The sequence below is a fragment of the Tupaia chinensis genome, unplaced genomic scaffold, assembly GCF_000334495.1.
Source record: "Tupaia chinensis unplaced genomic scaffold, TupChi_1.0 Scaffold000469_1, whole genome shotgun sequence".
Lineage (NCBI taxonomy): Eukaryota > Metazoa > Chordata > Mammalia > Scandentia > Tupaiidae > Tupaia > Tupaia belangeri.
Window position 1 is genome coordinate 1,485,636 of NW_006159978.1, and position 16,930 is coordinate 1,502,565.

Here is a 16,930-nt window from a genome sequence, read left to right on the forward strand (position 1 = left end):
GAGATAATTAAGGAAGATGAGGTCATATGGGACCCGACCTTCTAAGAAGAGAGTAGGACACAGATACACAGAGGGAGGACTGTGCAGACAGAGATGATGGCCACCTCCAGTCTCAGAGAGGCCTCAGAGAAGCCAGTCCTGCCTACACTAGGCCGTGGACGGCTGGCCCCCAGAACCTGAGCTGTTTCTAGTTTCGGCCACCTCCTGTGTAGGACAGCCACGGTGCCGTGGTGCACAATCACGCTTCCCAACTCCCTCTGCCTGCAGAGCTCCGCGCAGTGGGCTGTCACTGCCCCCACACCTCTGGTCTCCCTCCCCTCCATCACCCGGCAACCAACTGCTTCTCCCAGCGCCACTCGAATGTCACTCTCCCTGCTCCCTTGGGCAGCGTCTCCTCGAGGTGCCCATGTTTTTCTTGCTCTTTTTTTTTCTTGCACCGCCTTGTTCTGTTGCTCATCTCTTGCAGCCCATTGAACCCTCACGTTTGGGTTCTGAGTCAACAACTAGGTGGGATGAACCCTGGGGACTGAGAAGGCAGGTGGCAGTAAGAGCTGTCCCTTGACAAGTGTACACTTGTGTGTGTGTGTGTGACAATAAACTGGCGGCTGCCATATGTGAGCTGGGAACCCTGGAAACAAAAGCAGCAGGAGGTGGGGAGCTAGCATGACCAGCAAGGGAAGTGTGTGTGTGTGTGTGTGTGTGTGTGTGTGTGTGTGTGTGTGTGTGTGTGTGTGTGTGTGTGTGTAGAGAGAGACTGCAGTCCCCCGTCTGGCCACCATGTGGCACTGTTGGTTTGGAACAGCCCTGTGACTCAGTGACTCCCAGTAGGACTCAACCCACCTGCAAACTCCTCAGGACTCAGCATCTGGCTGCCCAAAGCGGCCTTCCCTCTGCAGGAAAGGGGCAGGAGCCAAGTGCTCTTGAATTCTGAGCATCCTGGCAGCAGCTCAACCCAAATATCTTTTTGGCCATCAGTGGTGACAGCAGTTACCTAGTAATACAGCAGTTGGGTCACAGGCATGTGGGGTGGGAGAGCAGACACAGGTCTGAGCCAGCAGGGGCAGAGAAGGGCCTGCTGACAGGCTCTGGAAGCAAGAAAATAGAAGACAGAACTGGTTCCTGACCGGAAAGGACTTACAGCAAGAGGTGAGTGCCAGGGCTGGAGAGGGTACTCCCGGCCCTCACCTCTCCAGTGCTACATCCTGTCCTGACCGGGCCTGGCCTCCAGTCATGGCAAACTCCGAGCCCCTCCTGGAGTGATGCTCTGTCCATGCCTCCTGGGACGCCCTCCTCACCCCACTGCAGATGCAGGGTATCTGATTCTGCTGTGCTTCCAGCCATCCCTGACACCTGCTCCAGCAGCTTCGGTGCCTGGGCCTGCTTGCTGTAACTGACTCATTTCTCCCCACAGCCTGACGGTCCCCTGGGCAGGCCCGATTAGTGCGTACTTGAATGGAAACCTCTGGGTGTGTGTCTTCAGGCCCATTACCATTCCTGGATGAGATAAAACTGCAATGACATGTTTTTTGTTTGTTAAGACACTGAAAGGTCCAGCCCTGAAGCCAGCAGGTGCTGAGGGTGGGTGGAGTTGGACTCTTGGAGGCCAAGCCTCGGTCAGCTGAGAGGAGCGGCAGGATCATGTCCTTGTAGCCTGGGGATGGAGGGCTGCCTGCACCTCCAGCTCTTCCCTCCTTCCCCATCACCCGTCTTCCAAGCCCTGGACCAAATGGGCTTGGCTCCTGCCATAGGGTGCTGGCTCAGTGCCCCACCCCAGCACCTGGTCACCTCTGATGTAAGATTTACTTTAAGTCTGTCTCCCTGAGGCAACTGAGAGGCTCGATGAGGCAGGGACATGTCTGCTCACCTCAGTACACCCGGAACCTGCCCGAGAGCTGGGAGCACAGTGGGCCTGCAACGGGGTGACTGTCCACTTGATTGGGCCACGGGTGCCCAGATATGTAGTCAAATATGATCCTGAGTGTTTGGGGATGGGATGAGCGTTTGACTAAGAGCAGATTGCTCTCTAGATATGGGTGGGCCTCATCCAAACAGTTGAAGGCCTAAATAGAAAAGGTGGGGAAAGGGGCCTGCAGGTGGCGTAATAGCTAAGGTGCTGGACTCCCACATGGCCGACCATGGTTTGTGTCCCAGACCTGGCAGCTTGAAAAGCGTGCTGGGCATGTGTGTGGGTGTGCCCAAAGTCCCAAGAGGAGAGTGGAGCAGGGACTGTGTGGTGTGGCCATGCCCCCGGGGAGGGGGGTGATTTCTCACTTTCCCTCTCTGTGTCTCAGGTGAGTGTACTCACCCTGTGGAAAAAAACCTAAAACACGAAAAAGAAAAGGTCGGGAAATGGAGAATTCGCTCTCAGTTTTCTGACACACTGGTCTCCTCCACTCAAACTGCAACTCATACTTGGTTCTTACAGCCCTCGGCCCTCTGGGTTTGGACTAGAATGGACACGGGAGGCTCTCACAGGTGTCCAGACTTCTCGGTCTCCACACCTGTGTGAGCCAACTCTCCCCACACCACCATCCACGCCGAAGTGGGCTCTGAACACCGAACCCTGGCACACGGCTGGCCCTGCAGTCCTGAGATCAGTAGAACGTGGATCCTGAAGGCAAGGCCAGAAGAGACTCGCTCTTGGGATACAGAACCCTGGGCTCCTGCACCACCGAGTAAGAAATCTGGCTACTCTGGCACCACCACACTGAGGAGCCACGCAGACCACCAGGGAGACCTGCCTCGCTGAGCCCAACTAAACCCAGATTTGTGAGTAAAAGAGAGACCTGTCGTCATTTCGGCTTCCACAGAGACAGTACCCAGAACAGAGGCGGTCAGGGCGCTCAATGGGGCAGGTAACAGCGTGGGCGGCAGGCAGGGCTCGATGTCAGCATCACCCAGAGCAGCGCTGCAGCAGCTGCACGCCAGCCCCGCTCCCACTCGGCCATCACGTGATCTTCACAGCAACGTCACGGGTAGGTTCCTAGGACCACCGCCATCTTGCATGGCGGGGACCTGAGTCCCTGATGCTTACACATTCAAGATCAAAGAGAACATGCGGGGCCGCCTGGTGGTGCAGTGGTGGTGTGCTGCTCACGTGGAACTGGATCCTATATGGTGACTGTGGTTCAAATCCCAGTCTGGTTGGCCACAAACAGGCCAGGCACACATGCGAGTTGCCAGGATCCAATGGGCTAGAGAACTGGAGGGAAGGGGCTGCTCTCTGCAGACTGTAGACCCAGGAGGGCCATGGCATGACTGACCCTTGCTCTCCCTTGCCAGGACGGGCAGGACAGAAAGGAGAGTGGGGGACCAGCAGATGGCATAATGGTTATGTCGCTGGACTCCCACATGGCTGACTGCAGTTCAAGTCCCAGACCCGGCAGGAGAAGGGATTACAGCGTGGCGTTCCCCATTGGGGGTGATTTCTCACGTTCTGTCTCTGTCTCTCTGGTGAGCACAAGTGCCCTACAGCAAACCACCCCCATAAAAGAAATGAGAGTGGAAGGATGGGAAGGGCAGCGTGTCTGCCTTCTCCTGCCCTAGATGAGTCTCCTGACTGTAAGCATCAAGGTGCTGGTTTCTGGAGCCTTCTACCATCTACCCATAGTGACGAAATTCAGATCTTAAAGCAGATCTAAGTCACCAAGAAGACCGCCAAGACCTTGGCCACTCTCCTGCCCCAGCAGAGCACGGTGTCGCTGCGGCATCTCGTGCTCGGAGTCTGGGGCTGAACCTGTGGTATCAGTCACTGGAACAGGATGACAGAAAACAAGAAGGAAAACTTCTGGCCCCAATGATATCCTTGGCCAGAGTCAGAGTCCCGGAGGTGACAGGGCAAACTCCACAGCAGCAGCTCCTCCAAAGGCAAAAGAGCAGGGCAGGACAGTGGGGCTCTGCCCTCAGCCCCCGACGCCACAGCGGGCAGCCAGGTGAGCAGGACAGCTCCAGCCTGCACCCCAGTGCAAAAGAGGCTCTCACCAGGAAGCGCCGTCCTCTGTTCCCCTGGCGCCTGCCCTTCCCTGCACGCCTGGCCTTTGCCTGTGCTGCCCCTGCTCTCGGGGACTCCCCCCTTTGCATTGCTCTTGTTAGGATGGAATCCCTGTGGCTGAAGCCCTGGAACCTGGCCCAGGCTAGGGCTGTGACCATGGGTTGACTATGAGGCCCCCGCCCTCATGGCCCTCCTGGTAGCCACAAGGCATCCAGTTCACCCTTGGGGCCCTACCATCAGGGTCCCATACCTCCTTTTCCATAAGTCATTCTCACCACCCCAGATATAACACCTGTCACCACTCTTGGCCAACACTACCTTTTCAACCTCTGGGCCCTGACCCATCTACTGCCCTCACCAGGGCCTCAATGCGGTTTTGTTTTGTTTTGTTTTTTAAGAGAGATTTTTGCTATAGGGTGCATGTGCTCACCAGAGACAGAGAGACAAAAAGCAAGAAATCATCCCTGGGGGGATGGCCATGCCACAATTCCTTTTCCTCCATTCTCCTCTCTGGATGTTGGGTGCACACACACGCAGCCAGGTCTGGAATCAAACCACAGCCAGCCACGTGGGAGCCCAGCAACAACCATTATGCCATCTGTTGGTCCCTTGATATCTCTTTTGAGGAGGCTATAGGGCCTTCCCACTGACGTCCCCACCTCCACCACTAGGCCTCCGGGACTTGGCCTGGGGATCCCTCCAGCAGCTCGGGCAGCTCCGTTTCTTTTGAACACCCTGTATGCTCTCCCTGGATGGCGCCACGCCGCATCCCTGTGTAGCTAAGCCCATTGCATCAGACCCACTTCAACACCACCTCCTCACAAGCAAGCTGTCACCACAGCCAGGGCCAGCTCCTCTCTGGCCCCAAGCCCACAACCCATCTGCCTCAGAAGCACCCCAGTGCATCTACTTTTTATGTATCTGGCTCCTGAAAACACCCTTCCTGTGTGTGTACGCTGTTTTCTGAGTGCATACCATGTCTCAGGTCCTCTGCTATGGATGCAAGGACACCAAAGACACACCTGCCCCGTCCTCAGGCCTTCGTGGTCAGGTGGAGAAGCATGCAACCAAAGACGATGACAACAGCATAGAGTTCCTCTGTGACTGAGTGAGCAAAGGGGACTGTGGATAGAGAAGACAGCAGAGGTCCACACAAGGAAGGAGTGTGCAGCAAGGAGTGCTTCCAGGAGGAGGGGATCTGAGCCAAACAGGAGCTCGTCAAGGGCATTAAGGTATTTTGGACAAAGATGAAGGGTGAGAAGGGCGCTTATGAGGCGAGGCAGGGCTAGAGAGTGGAGCGTGAAGGCCCGAATGGGAAGAGATGCCACCCAGGAGAGGGAGTGGGCAGGAGTCACATGCCCTGAGGTGCCCAGCACAGGTGATGAGCACAGAGGGGTTCACAATCCCAATTACATCCACTGATCTTGGAGTTACGCAAGGAGACACTACCATGTCTGCTCAGTGTGATAGGATTCTGTCGAGGCCCCAGGATTCTGTCCCCGGTGAGCTCCCCAACTCCACCTGGTCGCCAAGACAGGCCACCTTACTCAGTGGTGAGGTTACGTAACATCGCAGACCTCAGAGCCGGGGCTGACAGCCCAGCTGAGGCAAACCTGCCGGATGCTGTGCTGGGCAGGCTGGGGCCATGTGGGAAGCCCGGGTTCGATTTCCAACCGCCCAGAAAGCTGGCACAGTGGCACGCCTGTAGTCCCAGCTACACAGGAGGCTGAGGCAGTAGGATCACTGCATGTGTACACACACACGTGCACACACACACACACACACACACACACAAAGACAAAGATAACCCAGGTGGGCCTGACGCCATCACATGAGCCCTTTAACAGTGGAGTGTATTCTCTGAAAAGAAATCGGATTTGAGATACAGGAGGGCTGGACTACCACAGTGGGCTTGAAGACGGAGAGGCCACCTGAGAAGGAATGTGGGGTCTGCCAGAGCTGACGGCCAGCAAGGACAGGGACTCAGTCCTTAGCCACAAGGAACCGCATTCTGCTGCACGAGGGAGTTTGGAGGGACTCCTCCCAGGGCCCACAGATGCTATCCCAGCACAACCAGGATACCCCGAGCAGAGCCAGCCAGGCCATGGGGACTCCCGACCTACTCAAGGGCGAGCTAAAGCATGAATGTGGCATGGGCCACTCGTTTTGTTGTCGCTTGTCATGCAATAACAGGAAACTAACACACTCAGCTACAGAATGTTCTCAAGGAAGAGCTTCACTGTGCCATCTGCAGTGCCTGGAGAGTGGGTTAGGGGAGAAGAAGGGCCATTTTCCAGGGGCTGCAGCCCGTATGCCGCTCCCTGAGGTTTCTAAGTGGCCTTACTGTAGCTGCAAACTCCCTCCCTGCAGCTGGACCCTGGCTCAGCTCCTCGCTCCATGTGAGCCTCGAAGGGAACCAGCCTGGAACTTGCAGAGGGCGCTGTTTCCAGGCAGGGACGGAGCACGTCAAATGCACAGGCATGGTCCCATGAGTGCACCACACGCAGCTGGACATGTGGCTCCCCTCTGTCTGAGAGCTGCATACACCCGGAACATCCCAGGCCCAGGAGTGGAGGAGCCAGACACTGGCCCCGGCAGAGACACAGCCGTCCCTGAGCCCCCGCCGGCTGCTGGAAACAAGGATTAACTCCCAGGCAGCTGTTCCCACTGATTTACAGCCCCTCTGGACCCCAGGCAGACGCCCGCTGCCCCCACTCAGCTCCAGCTCCCTGAAGGCAGCAGCCTTTCTGTTTTCAAGACATTTTAAAAATAACATTTGGAGCACTCTTTCTGGCGATTTATATTCTAGAAGCAGAAAGGAAACCGTCAGCTTGGCCCTGGCACAAAAATGATGCTTACGCTAATGAAACGTCCATATTTTTAAACGTGGGACGATTTCCTTCCCACAAAAGGGGCTTTATCAGTCATTAAGAAGACAGCCGGTGGAGAATCCGTAGGAAAATGAGCAAACGACAAAGATTCCTTCCAGAACAAATGCCTACGGCTAGTAAACTACGAAGATGTTCCGTCTCGCCCCTCAGGACAGAAATGCGAAGGGAGAGGGGCTACACGCCCTCTGGACAGGCCAGCACAATTAGAGCAGACCCCGCGCCAACTTTGTGACGGGTAGCCCAGCAATACCCAGCATGAGGAATGTTGATCATCTTTGACCAAGAAATTCCACTTCTAGGGATTACTTCTACAGAAATATGCAGAGATCTGCTTTTTGTAGCTCAGTCTGTCTAAAAAAAAAAAGAAAAGAAGAAAATCCCAGAGAAACTAGGACAACCGTGAGTCCAACGTTAATTGAAGAGAGTGTGACTCACTCATTCATAGACTGAAATATGATGTTCCCATCCAAATGGGCAGACCTAACCTCCCTCATCTTTACGGGCTGACACAGGAAGAAGCCAAGATAAATTTCTATCAAAACACACGGGTCATGGCACTGTTTCTTTTCTAAGTTTTTTTCTTTATTCATGCTAGGACATGTACATGGCCTGTCTGAAGAGAGAGAGAGAGAGAGAGAGAGAGGAGAGGAGAGTAACTCCGCAGGGTCTGGTCATCCCACTATCCCCCTCCAGTCCTCCAGGGCAGCCCTGCTAGCGCCCTACATGTTTTGGGCTGGAGTTTGAACCTGTCACCACGTGGAATCCAGCTTCTCTTGAGAAAGGCGTTAGTGCAAAGCCATGTACTGGGCCCGTTTTCCACATATATTTCTACTTGTATGAGAAGGGTCTACGAGATGGATTTCAAACTGCAAAGGCTGGGGTTACACAGATGGAAGGACCAGCAGTGCAGGTCCTGCAGGCGACGGGGGGCGGGGTGGGGTGGGGGGGAGACCCAGGAACAGATCTGGGCCGACTCAGGAGCTGTGCAGTCTGGGAATTCCTGGAGTGAGAGGGCTGGCAAAAACGGGGAGACTCCTGATAGGATGGAAAAGGCTGTACCTGCTGCTATTTCACTTATTGTAAGGCCATGTTCTTCCATACTCCATCTCTAAAATGTCTCAGAATCAAGGGGAGTTTATAATTGCCTTACACGTTTTTCTTTCTTACTAGAATACAAAATATCAGCGCACCTTAAAATTAATAGTGAAATTTAGTCCACCCTCCTGCCAGACTGCAGATTCTCATGAGCACAATAAAGGCTCTGAGAAGTCCTGCAGCAAAGACAAATGTAACCCCAGTCTCTCTAACATATTAATATTGGAACCTCTTATTTTCCCTTTCCCTTTGGAAAAAAGCACCTGTAGGAGCTTCAAGAGCTCCTGATCTTGTTCAGCTGAAAGACATTAGGCCTTAACCTCAAACTAACGTGTAAACGACTCTGCCAGGGACGGCCTCATCAGCCTGACCAACAGTGTGTTTTGAGGACCCACTGCCCTGCTTACATCCCAGGGAATGGATGCTGAGACTGTTCACCTGGGAAGGTGGAGGCTCTGAGTTCAAGAAGGGGAAGAAGTTTCCTGGGAGTGTCGAGTCTGCAGGGAGTTCGTCTCCGGAGGCTCTTATTCTTCTCCATCTCTCAGGAAAGTTACATTCCCTTCGCTTGGTGTCTATTTCAATCCAGCTTTCAAACAGCCTCCGAGATGAGTCCTGATTAAATTCCCATAAAACCACAGGCAGACCCTCCCCAGGGAGGCCAGGCATCTGGGACAGGCCATCTGTCACCTACAGTGCACATGGGGGAGGCTTAGGAGGAGAACAGGAGAGCCGCTGCTCACCCCTAAGTCCTCAGAGCTCTACTGGACCTCTCCAGAGGCCCTTTGCCACCTGCTGTCCCCGGGGACGAGGACACAAATCCACACCATCCACTGGGGCATGGGCACCATTTTGCACATGACCTCAACCAGCACCAGAATCACTATAGCCTGACCCAGATCGCTCAGCCTGGAGCGGCAGAGCTGGGCCTCGGTTTCGAATGAGGGCCCTGGGAGGGAACGAGCTGCTGCGTCCACAGGGAAGGTGCGCCCCAGTGTGCTGTCGCAGCTTCTCACCTTCCTCCCTCACACCTGTGCTGGGCCACAGTTGGTTTCTGGAAAGTTCCACCTGTGTCTGTGGCTGAGCGGCATGGGCACAGAGATGGACAGGACAGGGGTGAGGACTTAGGGGCGTTCCCCTCCGACCACCTCCCAGCCACGGTCACCTATGAGAGAAACCTGAGGAGCCAGGTGAGTGGGGGCAGGTCATTGCCAGCTTTCCGCCCCCGTGACCTTAAGCTGTGTAGTGGGCGGGATCTGCTGCTGAGGTCATGCGCTGAGCCACATGCCCTGCCCAACCACAGGAGGACTGTCATTCCAGATATCCTCCACCCAAGGGATAGGTGGGTCCCTGTCTTGGCCCGTGATGTGGCGGACTGTCAGCGGTCCCCCAAGCCCATTCTAGCTCCTACTCCAGGGCGATGAACTGGACACATGGCTTCCCAGGACAAGGACCATATTTCCCGAATCCCTGGCAGCACAGCCTGTGACTATTTCTAGCCAATGACATGGGAACTGTGCACCTGTCAGAGCTTCCAGAACCCTTGGAATCCTTCCTGAAAAGATACATAGGGATTATTCCCCCATTTTTGGGGGAGTGGGGTGGGGGGAAAAGATACATAGGGATTATTCCCCCATTTTGGGGGGAGTGGGGTTGGGAGGAGGTTTTTGCTATAGGGAACATGTGCTTGCCAGAAAGACAGAGAGACAGAAAGCGAGAAATCACCCCCCAGGGGGGATGGCCATGCCGCAATCCCTTCTCCTCCATTCTCCTCTCTGGATCTCGGACACGCACACACCCACATCCATTCTCCTCTCTGGATCTCGGACACGCACGCACCCACACCTGGAGTTTAAGCCACCGGGTTCAGGACTCAAACCACGGTTGACGACATGGGAATCCAGCGACATAGCCATTACGCCAACTGCTGTTCCCGGGATTGTTCCCTTTTGCTTCTCTTTCCTGAGGCACCCTCTCCATCCTCGTCTGGATCTGGGATGTGATAGCTGGAGGTACAGCCACCACCTTGGACCAGGTGAGCCAAGCGTGGAAGAGCAGCGAGCTGGAGAATGCCTGGCCTGCACTGCACGCATGCTGGAGGGCCCGCTCTGGGATCTCCTGAGAGAGCAAGCTCTTCCTCATCCGAGCCACCACTCTCTCAGGTCTCTGCTACTGCGGCACGGTGACGCCACCTGAGCACGCGGCTCAGAGGTTGCCAGATCCGTGGCAGGAAAACGAGCCCGCTTCCACTCCCGGCTTTAATTAGAAGAAGATGGGCTCCGGGGACATGGAGCAGAGATGGCACCAACCACAAACAGGCTGCCCCAACATTCAGCTGAGTGAGGCTGGGAGCCCCCGATGTCAAAGCAGTGTGTGTGGGGGTCCTCCGGGCAGACATCTCCATGGAGACACAGCCCACCTGAGTAGGGCTGGTCCAAGCACCCTGCCTGCTCCTCATGGGAGACCCCATGTGCTGTGGCCTACCTGCTCCCCTGCAGAGCACAGAGCCAGGCCACCTCCCTCCCCCTGCCTGTCAGCGCGGACCCAGGCAGCCCTCAGCAGCTTCCCCCAGCTGTCTTCCCTGCAGCCGCCTCAGCATGGGGACAATGACAACTCAAGGAAGTCTCGCCAAGCCACAGAGCGTGTGGCTTGGATTGCTGTAATTATCTGAGGAAACTTCCAGGGTAATTACCGCGGTGACAGCATGCCTGAAAGGGCTGAGCCTCCAGGAATAGCAGGGAGGGGTGGAGATGGCGGGATGTGGGATGTGCACCCCCCAAAGGCCACCAGCAGAGAGGGCGGCAGGAGGGAACCAGCAGAGATGGCCAGTGGCCAGTGCTGCCCAACTCAGAGCCCCCTGCTGGGTGGCCCCCAGGGGCAGGAGAGGCTTCCAGGAAGTCCCTGCCTCTGACAGATGAGGACAACCCAGGGCTACCCTCCCAGCTTGTCCTGCCACTGAGAAGCAAGGTGCCCAGGGTACAGGTGCCGAGGAACTCACTGGACCTGGGGAACCCGCACGCCTCCCCAGCAGGCAGTGCCTGAAGCGCGATGCCCAGGAGCAGGCTTTAGACCCGGCGGGTCAGAACTCTGATGGGCTCCCCCCAGAAGAAGCCCGTGACCAAGCCCTCACACCTGTGGGCACTAGCGACCCCACGACAGGTCACAGGTGATGGCCACTAGAGCCTGACCCCAGCCATGTCTGCACTCGTCTGTCTAAAGGTAATCTCATTTCTCCCCACTCACCAGTTCAAATGCCTCCCTCAGAGGCCTCTAACTACACAAGGCGCCCACGGTCACCCACACTCTGGCCTGATGGTCACCCCATAGGCCAGCTCTCTCCCTGCATGGAGGCTGGACCTGCAATCCCTCAGTCCATGCCCGCCCACCAGATCCTAGCAACCAGGGTGAGCTCCCCCAACAGAAATGCAGCCCCTCTAAACTGTGCTGCTGCCACTAGGGTAGCCTACCACTCGGGATCTCTCCCTGCCTGTCTCACCTCTACCCAGAACAGACTCCGAGGGCAGGGTCCACGTCGCCATCTTTGATTTGTAAGCACAGGAAGCCTAGCCACATCACGAGCAGCCCGGTGTTATGAAAGCACAGGGCTGGGACCAGCAGTTAGCGTAATGGCTATGTCGCTGGACTCCCACGTAGTCGATCGTGGTTCGAGTCCCAGACCCAGAGGCTTAAACTCATGCTGGGCACATGTGCGTGCGTGCCCAAGATTCCGAGAGGAGAATGGAGGAGAAGGGACTGCAGTGTGGCCATCCCCCCTGGGGGATGATTTCTCGCTTTCTGTCTCTCTGTCTCTGTCTGTCTGGCGAGCGCACGCACCCTATAGCAAAAAAAGAAAAGAATGCACAGGGCCTAGCACTGTCTCCATGACCTGTCACCTCCTGACAGCCCAGAGAGGAAGCTCTAGCTCAAATGAGCTCTCTGGGGGCCCACTGTCCTCGCCCGCAGCAGGCCTAGCTCAACACCTGCCCAGGACACTGTAACCCACACACAGGTGCATAATGAAACAGGACAGCATGAGCAGCCACCGTTTCCGAGTGACCCATTTCCTGGGCTGGGTGCGAAGCTACATGCTTGAGTGACCCATTTCCTGGGCTGGGTGCGAAGCCACACACTCCACAGACCCCACCCCAGCCACTTGACCCTACACCCCGTGGATGAGCCAGTTTTGACCCATGTCTTCCACAGCATAGGCAGGAGTAGATCCAGTGACCTCCCAAGACCACGAGGTGACCAAGAGCCCAGGTGTGGCCCAGCCTCAGTCTGCCTCCCTCAAGGCTTGCAGCCTGAAAAGGCCAGGAGTGACACCGTCCCCGAGTCCTGCAGAGCTCAGGCTTCCTTCCAAGGGCCTCGCCATCAGATGTGGCTGGCAGCCTGCCACCTCCACCGCCTTCCTCCTCTTGGCCCTCAGACACTCCTTCTAGAAGGAGGCTGACTTCTTTTTCAGAACCAACATTCGGCCAAAAGCCTCCCCCAAGGCAGAGTGAAGCAAAGGTGGCCACGGGTGGGGAACATTACCACAGCTCTTCTCACCTGGGATGGGGGGGGGAGGGCCAGGAAAGGCGGGCAGACAAGGGAAGCTGACTGTGGCGGCTGGCCACTCTAAGCCCGAGGAAACAGCTGCCGGTGTGCTGGGAAGGTCTCCCCCGGGGCCCCGGAAGGCTGCTGGCGCTCGGCTCCAGGCTAGTTAGCACTGGGCACCTGGGGAAAGAGGCTTCAAGCCCCCTTCTAGGACAGCCTGGCCAGCTCTCCCCAGGTCCTCTCTGAGAGGACTAAGGACTCACCAACTCTCCTGGCAGGGTACTCACTGCATCCATGGAAGGTGCTTGCTGGACCCAGAGGCATGAAAGGTCAGCTTAGGTGCTAGAAGCAGGGGAGCCAGGGCCAGAGCCAGAGTCCTGGCTGGGTGCTGGCCAGGCTACCTAGAACGGGTGACGTCAGCACGTCTGCTCGCCCCCAAAGCCTCCGAGACTCATCTGTGAAATGGGAGGGAACATCGTGGCCACCCTGAAAAGCACAGAAAGAGCTGGCACAGCCCGGAGCCAGCACACAGCATGTACCATCAGCACTGACCCTGGAGTCCCACAAGGTCCCCCACAGACAGGTGGCCTTGGGCCTTGTGAATCAAACTGTGCCTACTGGTCCCACCAACACAGGAGATGACACCAGGGGCCAAGACCACCCAGGTCAGGCCACAATTACTGTGTGGAGGGGAGCAGGGACCACCTCTGCTGACCCAAGGGTGGATCCTCACGCAGTCCAGGCCCAGGAGAAGCACGTTTCCTTGACACTAAATAGAGCTCTCAGCAGGGCTACTCCGACCATTTGCAAAGGAAAGAGAAGGTCATGCCAACATCGTTCTTTCCCAGAAAGTCCTTCTCCCGTGAGCAAACACATACAAAAGGCAGCCTTAACTTCTCGGGGATGCCCTGTGCCTAGTGTGGGGTTGGACAGGGGCTGGGAGGTGAGCCCACAGCAGGCCAGAGAGCTCCCCAGCCAGGAGGGAGGCTCCCCTGAGAACAGAGTGTACCCTGCGAGGTCAGCAGCCACATGAAGGCCCTCAGCGCCTGTTTGTCTCCTTCGCTGGATTACGTAACCCCACTCACCCGCTTGCCACCAAGCAACGCTATGCACGCCCCGATCTCCTCACTGCAGGACTGCGACACTTCACTGCCACCAAGGACTCAATGTGACCAAACAAAACCTTCTCATGGTCAGAGACACTCTCCCGAAGAGTACACTGAGGCTTTTATTTCCCACCTCCCCTGGCTGCAAGAGAATCAAAGGGCCTCCTCCAAATGACTGCCCCTGCAGAATTCACCTGCCTCCTGTCCCAGAGCGCTTCAGTGCAATGGCCGACCTTGTGCAATGACCACCCGGGCGGCGGGCTGCCTGCCACAGTGCCGAGCCACACGTGCCATACCTTTCATGTAGGCCTCGATCTTCCGGATGAGCTCATAGGACTTGGAACGGTCAAGGAGGGTCCTGATGGCAGGGAGGGGGTCCAGGACGATGGTCTCGGGGTGAGCATCGATGTATTCCTGAAAGGAAAGCACATCACACTCCTGGTTAGCCGGGGGGTGCAGAGCTGAGGGCACCAAGCCGTAGTGCTCCCTTGTGCCTTCCCTCCCCACCAGCCCTGACTTCAGTTTGGGGCATCACCTGACCTTGGTTAGACCAATCAGCATATCCCAACCCGAGGCTGCTGGGTCGGGGAGGACACGTGACCCTGAATTGGTCTAATCAGAGGCAAGCTCAGGACTGTTGCTGGGAATTCTGGGACAAGAATGCTCCTGGCCTCCGGAGGAAGACGAGGAACTGTGGAGATGGGGCAGCTGTGAACAGTCACCCTGGGACCCTAAGGAGAGGCTTGACTGAGGCAAAACTCAGAAACGGAGCCTGAAGTCAGAAAAGAGAATGGAGAACAGGAGAGCAACCGGTTCCATGCAGGTCGTTTGACCCCTGGATAGAGCCTCACCTGAAACCAGATCTGCTCCGTGCACTGTGCTCACTGAGAGGCGCCTCAGCACACGGAGCTGTTAAGGACGGAGGCAGGGCTGGGGAGTAGGACCGGCTTCACTCGAGTCCGTGGGAAGGCGTGGCGGGGAGAGCTGTGCCGCGGGGAGGCCACCCAGCACCCAGAGTTTCACTCTAACGCTCGACTTCATGGTAGCATTACAGAATGCAGGAGAAACAGTGACAAAATCACAGTCTTTAAGGAATGTACCATCTTCTTGGGGAAATTACAATATTTTATGTGTGTGTGTGGGACACTAACGTTTATAACAGAATTCAATAAAAACATAGGGCAAAATGTTTCCAGAAATACAACACAGGTCGTGAGACAGAAGATCCCAGAGACCCTCGGGCAAGTTCTACCACTTGTCACCTCTGTTACCCCTGGTTTCCTGATCCGCTTTGGTAGGCCAGAGCAGCAGACACAGCTCTGAAACTCGATGATCCTGAGGACAAAACTATGGCATGAGCGACAGGGAAGGCCTCAGAGAAAAGGCTGGGTTCGAGGAAGGTGGTTCATCGGCGACTGTGAGGTGAACTGTGTCCCCAAGATACATGGGGCACAGGCCGTGCAAAGGCCTGGGCCTGCTGAGTCCTGCAAATGCAGGTCCGAATCCCACCTGAGAACCGCTGAGTGGGGCCGTGTTTGGAAACAGGTTCTGAACATAACCACGCTACCCGGAGGTCACATGGAGATGGACTGATCCCCTGACTGGTTTCCTAAAACGGCGGAATCCGGACATGGACACGCAGGGAGAAGGCCACGTGACGACGGCTGACCATGCAAGGCATGCGTGACCAGGAAATGTGGAGCCTGCAGAAGGAAACGGCCCTGACTCCAGGACCGGGGGAGGGTGACTCGTTCTTGTCTTGTGGTACTTGGGCACGAGAGCCCCAGGATCGAATCCAGCCCTGCAGCCCACCCTCCACACCTGTCTGTGTGGGCCACAATGGTAAGGAGATCACACCCGCATGCTTCTTTTCTGGTAAATGTCAACAGCAAAAAGAGAAAGCCATCGGGAACTTTTCCCCGTGAACCTAGTTTGGTTCCCAGTCATCATTTTTCAGGGCTCTCAACACGGCGGCTGAGTCCTGCCTACAGCCCGTCTGGGACGACCCCTCTGTGTCTCCTGCTGGAGGACTGGGAAGGAACTTGCAAAATTCCTCGGCCCCTACACAACAGGCGGTGTCCACCTGGGGAGGCTTTGCCTTCCGCCCTCACCCCCGAGAAGGCCAGGGACCTGCCTACTCTGGCCCTCAGAAGGCCCTCTCGCTGCACGCACTGCGGCTACACCCTAAAAGCAGACAGAGGCTGCTATCTGGCCTTCCCACCCTTGGACATGACCGCCAGCCGCTGGGCAGCCGCTGGCACAGAGCCAGGAGGCAGCTGTGCAAGAGGCCCCATCTGCCATGATGGGGAGCATGGGACCAGCTGGGAGGTTTCCTGAGGACGGCTTTACCCAGACCAGCCCCTGGCCCAGCAGCTGCGCCCAGCCCCTCTCTCCTGAACCAGGCCAGCCACCGCTCGTCTGGGGCGACCCAAGGGTGACTCCCTCTTGGGACCATTCCCTTATCAGTCAGGCTTTGTTTCCAAGGGGCAGGTGGTTCCCAGGCCCCCACCAAGACTCCCACGTGTGCATGGAATCCTCATATTCACATGACCGAGCGGGCTTGGGGCACCATGTGGGGAGCAGGATGTGCAGACAGTCCCCAGTGAACTCCGTGTGCGTAACTGGGAGCAGCCCGCTGTCATGCTCTCCCCTCACACGGGCCGGGAAGCAGCCTGGTGCGGGGCAGAGATGTAACTGGAGGCAAGAAGCCAGGCTCCCAGGTGAGAGCCTCTCAGTGTCACCTTGTGTCACCTCTGAGGAAGCCTCTTTTGGGGTTTCCTCCCCTGAGACAGGAGCAGTTGCTGCAGGGGACCTGTGAGGTGTGTGCAAAGGAGGCCTTGAGTTCTGGCGTCTACACTGACAGGGAGGCCTCGAGCTCCGGCATCTACACTGATGAGAAGGCCGAGAAGCACTGCTCAGGGGGTGACCTCCAGATGGCACAGGGGAGTGTTCTAGAATGGGAGGGAGAGCCACACGCTCACAAAGGAGGCAATACTGGGGTGCTTGTGGATGGGAGGGCCCACTCCCGCTGCCCCCAAGTAACCAAGGCTGCAGAAGAGAGACACAGTCCTTCTTCCCCCACAGAGGCCCTTGGGTGCTGGATCGTACAGGCTGATTCTCCATTTTGGCCACTTCTGTGTCAGAGCACTGGCCTTCAAAGAGAGAACTCGTAATCACTGAGACATGAACTTAAGTCAGACTCAGGAGGGAAAGAAACTCCAAGAGGCCGAAGGGAAGATATCTGACAAGCAGGCTCCAGCAAGCTTCCGACCGAGACGAAAGGTCAGCTCGACCAAGGTGAAAGGTCGGTTCTC

At 56.6% G+C, this 16,930-nt stretch overlaps 1 protein-coding gene across 1 annotated transcript in view; it reads right to left on the reverse strand.

Annotated features, from left to right (window-relative positions):
- Positions 1–16,930, reverse strand: part of ITPK1 (inositol-tetrakisphosphate 1-kinase) — a gene marked incomplete in the record, with an annotated part of 178,242 nt that overhangs the window by 34,070 nt on the left and 127,242 nt on the right. The window contains 1 exon segment of the mRNA XM_014590644.1: positions 13,913–14,030. Coding sequence (XP_014446130.1) covers positions 13,913–14,030 — 118 coding nt within the window.